The 8,978-nt window shown below is 47.3% G+C and overlaps 1 protein-coding gene across 3 annotated transcripts; it reads right to left on the bottom strand.

The window, feature by feature from the left end:
- Nucleotides 1-2,598: 2,598 nt before the first annotated feature.
- Nucleotides 2,599-8,958, bottom strand: DCLRE1B (DNA cross-link repair 1B). Of its 3 annotated transcripts, none has more exons than XR_006607276.1 (5): nucleotides 8,449-8,958; nucleotides 7,654-7,819; nucleotides 7,121-7,303; nucleotides 3,387-4,515; nucleotides 2,599-2,968 (listed from the first exon to the last, which is right to left on the bottom strand). XR_006607276.1 is itself a non-coding variant. In XM_045081886.1 (5 exons), exons 1-4 carry the CDS (start codon nucleotides 8,635-8,637, stop codon nucleotides 3,443-3,445), a joined length of 1,611 nt encoding a protein of 536 aa, XP_044937821.1. In that variant the 5' UTR covers nucleotides 8,638-8,958; the 3' UTR covers nucleotides 2,599-2,968; nucleotides 3,395-3,442. The 3 variants fall into 3 exon arrangements, 2 of the variants coding, with proteins under 2 accessions (XP_044937821.1, XP_004769898.1); XM_045081886.1 differs by having other exon boundaries at nucleotides 3,395-4,515; XM_004769841.3 differs by having other exon boundaries at nucleotides 2,599-4,515.
- Between the last annotated feature and the right edge of the window lie 20 nt (nucleotides 8,959-8,978).

The following is an 8,978-nucleotide window of genomic DNA, read 5'->3' on the forward strand; positions in this document are numbered from 1 at the left end:
GCAGAGAGAACAGTCTCCCTGGGAGTGGACTTGACATGGAGAACCCAAGTCCAAATCTCTTTTCTTAAATAAGCAGACTCACTTATCTCCTATTTCCTACCACAAAGGGCAGTCTGGGTCAGGAGTGAGAGATGGCCCCTCAAAGCCAGCCAGGCAGATTTTTTTTCTCTAAAGGGACTTAAGTCACTTTCCGTCTTGTTTCGGAAAGGTACATGTTTTCCCACAGATCATGAAACGAACGACTAATTGATCTCTAGAGAATTTCCTTTCTCTGGGTATCCTTAAACCTAATTGTAAGATCTTAGATTCACGTGGTCATCCTTAGATTCTAAAAATAAATTAAGGGGCTCCTGGGTGGCTCAGTTGGTTAAGCCTCTGACTCTTGGTTTTGGCCCAGGTCACGATCTCAGAGTTGTGGGATCGAGTCCTGTGTCAGGCTCCACACTTGGCGAGGAGTCTGCTTGGGATTCTCTCTCCCTCCTACTCTCCCACTCTGCCTCTTCCCGCACGTGGACACACACACACACACACACACACTCTCTCTCTCTCTCTCTCAAGTAAGAAATAATAAAATCCTAAAAAGAAATAAACTAGCTACTTACAGATATATGCAGTGCAGGACTTTTACGTGAGACTGTTGAGATAGCAAATAAGGCAACTGCGAACCTCTATTATAAGCCAAATTTACTTTAAAAAATTTCCCATTATTTTTGAAACACAACATGCCATCAACAACTAAATTCTTCAAAGAATTATTTGAGGAATAATTTGCTTCCACTCCCTCATCTGAATTCACCTAGATCCCATTTCAAGGAATGCGCGTGACACAGCACAGGCCAAGAGTAGACAGGTTCCCTTGTCCCTAGAAGATAACGCCAATCTGGGGGCCCTCATATGAGGACTACCTTATCTCTCCCAGCCACCTTTGGGTAGCAGGGAAGTGAGACAGCTAGAGGCTCCTAGAGGAGCTCAGGCTAAGCCTTTGCCCACAGAGCCTTAGTAAATATTTATTAACACACAAGATGATTTGCCATATGTTCCTAAGTTCCAGTCTAACAACATCATTTGAACTTGAATCTTCAGGGTATTCTAATCCTATCCTCTTCTGCAAAAAGGATGGTGGGGAAACCTTTCTAGAGGGCAATGAGGCACAATTTGCATTAGGAACTTAAAATTGTAGGGGCGTCTGGGTGGCTCAGTCAGTTAAGTGTCTGACTTGATTTTGGCTCAGGTCATGATCTCAGGGTTGTGAGACTGGACTCTACACGGGGCATAGGTTCTCTCTCAGCCCCTGCCCGCCCCCCAAAAGATAATCTAAGATGGTAATCCAACTTCTAGTAATTTACTCTAAAGAAATAAACAAAAATGCCATGATAGATGCATAAAGTTGTTCACTATAATACATATTTGTGAAAAAAGGGCACAAAATGTTGACTATGGAAATGGTATTACCTCTGTAAGGTATCACACAACTATTCATAAATACATTTCAAATATTTAATGGTACAAAGAAATGTTTAAGATATTAAGTAAAATGGGCGCCTGGGTGGCTCAGTGGATTAAAGCCTCTGCCTTCGGCTCAGGTCATGATCCCAGGGTCCTGAGATCGAGCCCCATATCAGGCTCTGTGCTCAGCAGGGAGCCTGCTTCCTCCTCTCTCTCTGCCTGCTTCTCTGCCTACTTGTGACCACTATCTGTCAAAAAAATAAATAAAATCTTAAAAAAAAGAAAATAAAAAAAGATATTAAGTAAAATGGAAGATTGAAATTATATACAGTATTGCCCCAATTTTGAAAATTATAATACATTTATACATACAGAAAAAGACTAGAAACAATTGATGTAAATGGAGAAATTAAAATTGATTTTTCTTCTATTTTTATATGACTTGTAAAATTTCATGTTTTATATATTGAATAATCTCTTTAGAGAGCCAGAGGCTAAGAGAACCAATATTTGAAATATCCATCATGGAGTAGCCACCGAGCTAAGAATTTTACCAATTATCTAACTTCCACAGCAACCAGGGAAAGTAGGTCTCACAGTCTATTTTACAGGTGAGGAATGGAGGAGCCACTAACTAGGCGTGAGAGCTCTTTGCCCAGCGTGTCCTGGACTCAAGCCCGGGACGAGCCCATGTTTTCTGCTGCCCCACAAGCCTCACCTGCTGCGGCTCTGATTGGGCCCATGGGAGGCTTTCAGTGAAGGTCACTGACAAAACAAAACTGCACAGCTTGCCCAAGAGCAAGGCCTCACTTTCTAAATTCTTCCTATCTTCTTCTGAAAGTAGAAACCACCTTCTTTATTGCAAGGCTCCATTCTGAAGCCATTTTTACCCCTGTACCCAGCTCCACTCGCCTGTGCCCTCTCAGAGCCTGTGGTATCTGCTGTCTTGCTGATTGGTTTGGCATGTTGTCAGGCTGTGAGCAGAAGGACAGGGCAGAGCTGTGCACCCCCACCCCTTCCACCAGCTGGCTCCTTGGTCTCTGCCCTGGATACTAAAACAAACAGGCTGTGTGCTCTGGTTCCCTACTCAACCCAAGGGGGTTGGGGGGTGGGGAGAGTAGCAAATATCCCAGCCATGTGAACAATCAGGCGTATCTGGCAGCACATTTGATCTTTTATTAAAACTTTATTTCAGCCAAAGAGTCACAGCTTCCAGGCGGCCAGGAGGCCGTTGTACCCCTAAGTCTAATGCTCAGCTGGTTCCAGGTATGGCCTTGGTAAGGGGTGTCCAATTCCCCAGCTGGCTCTGTTCCAGAGAAGTCTCCTGTGACACTAATTGTAAACTCTCATGGAAGCAGGGGGAGTTTCTCTCCCCTGTTCCAGGGTTCTTCATTGCTTCCTGTTCGCTCCCAGAGGCAAAGAGAGGAAGTCTCTTTGATGGGGTCATGGCAAGTCAGTGACATTCAGGATTGGAACGTGCTGCCTGGATCACCACTTTATCCTCCAGCAGTGCAGTTCCTGACTAAAACAATAACAACAACAACAAAAGTACTTATGTTCTTTGATCTGGGAAGAGGGAGAAGGGGACATGGGGAATGGCACATGGCCCACCAAGAAACAATGGGAATAGCCTGGTCCTTTCAGATTAAGACCACATCTCTCTCTGCACCCACATAAGAGGACTGCATGTTCCAGAGAGGTGGAGAAATACTGGATTAAAGCTAAGCAGATTAAATTACCGCAGGACTTCTCAGAACCTTTAGTGTGCTCATGTATACTATGCAGAGGGTGTAATGGGAAGTGTTTCTTAAACACAGTCAACCATAAAACTCATGAGTCTGTAGGCACTGGGATTTCAATGAACACGCTTTGAGAAATATTTCTCCAGGGTGAGCCCATAAGGATCCTGTGAAGATAGGAAAGTAAGGCCCATCACAAACCTCCTCACCAGCCAACAGTCAGTCTTTAAAACTGCAGGCTGGACCAACCACAGGTATCATTCTGCATTCTCCTCTCTGCACCTGAGCAAGAGTTTACAGTATTTTTCCACTTGCTGGTCGAAGTCCCTAGAAGAGAACTGTGCTTGGAAAAAGTTCACTGGAGTCAGAAGGTATTTTAGTGCCAGGCCCCTGAACTCAGGAGCCAGGAGAGGGGCAGCCTTGCTGCTGTGAGACAGGAGAGACTCCCCACCCAGCCAGGTGTTCTGGTTCCCTGTGGCTGCTAAGCCATCCTGGTTTCCCCTGGGTACCAAGTGGGGCGCTACAACACTTTCTTCCCCAGTTTCTAGAGGAACAAAGTCCTCATCTGTGGACTCTAAGTGCACTGAAAGACTCGCAGTCCGTACAGTCACCATCTTCGGGGACTCAGAGATAGGGACTGCCCCATCCCATTCTTTGCTGCAGAGGTCCGGGAACAACTGTTTCTTGATCTGCAAAGGAGGGTGGGAAGCCTGCTTCTCAAGGTCCCCAGGAAGGTTCTCATTCTTGGCCTTCTTTGAGTCCCTGTCAGCTTGAGATTGATCAGCAGCTTCCTGAGAAGAGTTAAACACGACACCCTGCGTTCGTGGCCTCCTTAGCCTCCTTTCTAACAGCCAGAGGAAGCTTGGTTTCCTTGAGGAGGAATTCATATATTGCTGCACAGAGTCTGGGATCAGAGGCACAGAGAGCCTGGGGCTCAGGCTGTCCTGAAAGTAGTCCCTACAGGGCTGCTGACTGACAATGGGCACCACGCGGCCAGGTTTCAGCGCTGCAACAAAGGTCCGAAGCTCCGAGTAAGAGGAATGGTCAGAGTAAGGGATGACGTGGATGTCGGGGTGGGAGTGGCGGATCTTCCGGCTCGTGGGAAGGATAGCGATGGTAGGGTGGGTCTGATTCCAGTGCAGCATGGCAGAATGGCAGACCTCCATGTGGTCCACCGCATGGATGCGGCCGGCCTTCTCCTCCACTGTGAACACGTCTGCCAGGCCCAGCAGCTGCACCAACTCCAGGCGCCGAGGACTCAATACCACCCAGGTCTGAAACTCCAAGGCCAGCTGCTCCAGCAGTGACTCTTTTCCCAGGCTATAGAGTCCTGAAGCATGTTAAAAGGAATGAGAAAAGCAAGAAATGAAAGAGAGGAGATCCCAGGGAATCCTAATACGTCACCCAAATGTTTCACGAAAATACACAAATGGGGCAGTCGGGGAGTGTATCAGGGAGGAGGTGGGATTTGAGCTCAAATACATGGAAAATGGGGAAGGGCCTACCACTGATTCCACCCACTGGTTTGATTCAACAGAGGAAAGCATTTACCAGATGCTAGGCACTGTGAAAATAAGCACAAGCCTCAGTCCTCAAGGAGTATGATCTACATGGAGACTCAGAGGCCACGTCAGAGACATGCACACAGTATTATGAGAGCACAGAAAAGTTATCTACCAGCTGACAGAGTTAGGGAAACTTCCCGGAAAATGGCAACTGAGTTGTCATAAAGGATGGGTCTGCGTTTACCTGGCAAGGGAAGGGGATGGTTTGGTGTTACGAAAGTGCCAAGAAGGAACTGGTAAGAAATGACACAGGAGAGGGAAGGGTCGAATCATACAGGGCCCACATATATTGCTCAGGAGTTTGAACTTAATTCTGTTACGTGAAGGGGAGCCATTAAAGAGCGTGCAGCAGGAAAATGGCTTATTTTCTTTATTTTATTTTTTAAAAATGATCATTTATTTATTTGTTTATTTGACAAAAACACAACAAGAGAGGGAACACAAGCAGGGGAAGTGAGAGAAGGAAAAGCAGGCTTCCTGCCAAGCAGGGAGCCTGATGCGGGGCTCGATTCCAGGACCCGGGCATTGTGACCTGAGCTAAAAGCAGACACTTAATGACTGAGCTGCCAAGAGCCCCGAAAATGGCTGATTTTAATCACAGGAATAATATGATCAGAGGAGAGCTTTAGAAGACAAAAATGGCAGGAGTGTTACTGGATCGCCTAGATGAGTAGATGCTGAAATCAGCTGTTAGAAGGCCCCAGAATGAGGGTGCCTGGGTGGCTAGGTTAAGCACCTGACTTTTGATCAGCTCAGATCATGACCTCAGGGTTCTGAGATCAAGCCCCTAGTGGGCTCCAAGCTCAGCACGGAGTCGGCTTGAGATTCTCTCTCTCCCTCTGCTCCTTCCCCTCCTCATGTGTGCACACTGTCTCTCAATAAATAAAATTTTAAAAAAAGAAAAAAAGGCCCCGAAATGTTTTATACTATTGAGGAATTGCTAAAACAATGTTTCTAATTTCTCAGTGTGTCTGATTTTAAGCACAGCATTCACCTGAATGTCTATATTCTGATAAATTTCCTGGGTGGCTCAGTCAGTGAAGTGTCTACCTTTGGCTCAGGTCATGATCCCAGAGTCCTGGGATTGAGTCCTTCATCAGGCTCCTTGTTCACCAGGGAGCCTGCTTCTCCCTCTGCCTGCCACTCCCCCTGCCTGTGCTCACTCTCTCTTTGACAAATAAATAAATAAATCTTTTTTTTTTTTTAAAGATTTTATTTATTTATTTGACACAGAAAGACACAGTGAGAGAGGGAACACAAGCAGGGGGAGTGGGAGAGGGAGAAGCAGGCTTCCCGATGAGCAGGGAGCCCAATGTGGGGCTCCATCCCAGGACCTATGACCTGAGCCAAAGGCAGATGCTTAATGACTGAGCCACCCAAGCGCCCCAAATAAATAAATTCTTAAAAAAAAATTTCACTCACTCAGATAACAAATATTGAGTGCCTTCTTAGGCATTAATCTAAGTGTTTGAGATACAGCCACAAGTAAAACAAAGAGCCCTGCCATTGTGGAACTTATATTCCAGCAGGGGTAGACAGACAATAAAAACGAAATACAGCAATATGCAAATTGTGGAATACATTATAAAACAGTAAGTGCAATATTGGCCCTCCTATTTAAAACCTTCAATAGCTTTTTGCCCAAATATAATCATTTGGATCAAGTTACATTCAAGGATTACATTTAGGATCAAGTTCAAGCTTACAAGCGAGCACTTCAGCCCCTCCTACCTTTATTCCTCCTCACCCACTGTGTGCCTGTCATGCCGGCTGCTACTTCTCTGTTCCACAAGACTCCTTCCTACCTCCATCCATGTTCTCGAGGAGTTGGTGTGTGTGTGTGTGTGTGTGTGTGTGTGTGTATGGCAGGAGACGTGGAGAACAGACAAATAATAAGCAACAGCATATTAAAACATGGATAGAGTATACTGGAAGGTGATGAGTGCTATTAAAGAATGAAAAACTTGAGTTGGTATAGGGGATCAGGAGTTGGGAATGTCGCAATAGAGATGGTGGGAAGATTGCATTTTTTTTTCAAAGATTTATTTAGAGAGAGAGCGCACACATGGGGGTGTGGGGATGCTGGGCGGTTGGGAGGAGCAGAGGGAGAGACAGAATCTTAAGCAGATTGGGAGCTTAGCTCAGAGCCCTAGTCAGGGCTTGATCTCACGATACTGAGATCAGGACTTGAGCCAAAACCAAGAGTCAGAGGCTTAACAGACTGAGCCAACCAGGTGCCCTGGGAAGATAACAATTTTAAATAAGGTTTCAGGGGTAAGGAGGAGATCTACAAAGACCTAGAAGATATGAGAAACCCCCCAAACCCAAGATTCACTATGGGTAAAAGAAAAAGGAAAGGAAACCACTTACCAATCTTTATGTTGTGCTGGGGGTGCTTTCGAATGAGCTCAACAATCTGGCGGGCAGCTTCTTGTCGGGAAGGAAGAATCCAGGCTGGGTTACAATTGGTGTTGTCTAGGTATAAGGTATGGATCTGTTTCCCCAGTTTCAGGGCTGGCTCCTTTAACATGGAAGGTGTATACCGAAAGTCACCTAGAAGAAGAATATATGGGGAGCAGAGAGTCAGAGACAAGAATATAAAACACAAGCCTCTCCCGGCTTCCAACAGCTGAAGGACATTTGCTTACCAGCCTGTGGAAAAACTCATAGGAAGTCTGGCACTAACATAGTATAGCTTCTTTTTGGAAAGGTCTGAATTCTGCTTCTGTTTTTATTATTCTTTATAAGGTTTGAAGCCTTAAAGAGTGGGAAATCAGTTGAGAAAGGGTCACTATGCTCATATGGGGTGAAGCTAGGAGGTCTCCAGACTTCTGAGTTAAGGCTGCTTAAGAAAAAGTAGTGTCTAGGCTGGGAAGGTGGGAGGGACCCCTTGGAAGGCCCACCTGTGTAGAGGATGGTTCCAAAGTATCCTTCAAAAAGAAACATGACAGAGCCAGGGCAGTGATTGGCATCAATGAGGGTTACAGTCATGGTCTCTCGCCCAATTTCATCTAGAGGCAGGACATGGCTCTCGCCAACCTCCAAGGCCCGGATCCACTCCTTAGGTACCTGAGGAAAAAGTTGGTCATTCTAGTGAACACAAAATCTCCTGCTTGATACTGCCCTGGATCAGGAACTAACCCTTTACCAGAAAGAATCAGGGAACGCAAATGACATCCTAAGCCACCCAGGAGCAGAAGGTCTAACCGACAGTCCCCTCAAATGCTCCCTTCTTCCTCTCACTCTCCCTTCCCACCCTTGGTACAATTTAAATTAAGAGTCAAAAAAACAGTCTAGCCAAGCGATTCTCAAACATTTCTGATCATAATGGTCCCTTGACGGGCACCCGTTAAAAAAATTCCAACCAGCTTTCCTGTACCTGCACCAGCTAGATCTACTGGAAGGGGGGTGGGGGAGAATTGAAGAATGTGTCACCCAGCACTTTAGGTGGATTCTTGAGACGAGAGATACACTGGCCTAGTTTATCTGAAAACGTAGGTACAGTCTCCTTGGCTGGACAGAAAGATCTCCCCAACTTATAGCTGAAACATTCACGTTTCTGGGTTCAAACAACTCCCACATTTGTAAAAATCAGTCCTCCAGGCCCCTACTCTACGAGTCAGAGGCTGTGACAGATCGGGATTCCCACCCGAATGCTCGACCCAGCTCTCGGAGGACTCCCGCCCCCGGCCCCGTACCTGCAGGTGACGATGCACGAGGTAAGCAGTGATTGGGGAGCAGTAGAGGGGCCGGGCCCAGGTGCTAGACAAACCGACGGTGTGGTCCGAGTGCATGTGGGACAGAAAGAAGAGCCGTGCGGACCCGGCCCGGCGCAAGCTCCAAAAGTCCACAGCGATGGGCGTATGGGGGATCAGGGCCCCATTCATGGTGGCGGGATTGGGGAGTCACCAGCGAGATCTTCATGGGCACAGAGCTCCCGCGCGAGGTTCCCGCGACCGCGCCCTGAAGGTAAGTCACGCTGGGGCAGCCACGCGGCCAGAGACCCTAACGGGAAGCCAGGCCAGCAGAGGACTAGGTCCCTAGCGTGGGCAAAAAGAAGGAAGGGGCCGCGCTCTGGAGAGTCCTGGGGGGAATCGCAAACCGCGGACGACGCTCCACTGAGCGCCACTCCTACCCGCGCGCGGGAGCCGGCGCTGAGGCCCGGCGCTCAAAGCGCGCGCTGCTGGGCGGAGACAGGCCGAAGCAGCGGATTTCCGAGGGCCCGCCG

Source organism: Mustela putorius, unplaced genomic scaffold (genome assembly GCF_011764305.1).
Source record: "Mustela putorius furo isolate JIRA1106 unplaced genomic scaffold, ASM1176430v1.1 tig00000585_pilon_pilon_pilon, whole genome shotgun sequence".
Taxonomy (NCBI): domain Eukaryota; kingdom Metazoa; phylum Chordata; class Mammalia; order Carnivora; family Mustelidae; genus Mustela; species Mustela putorius.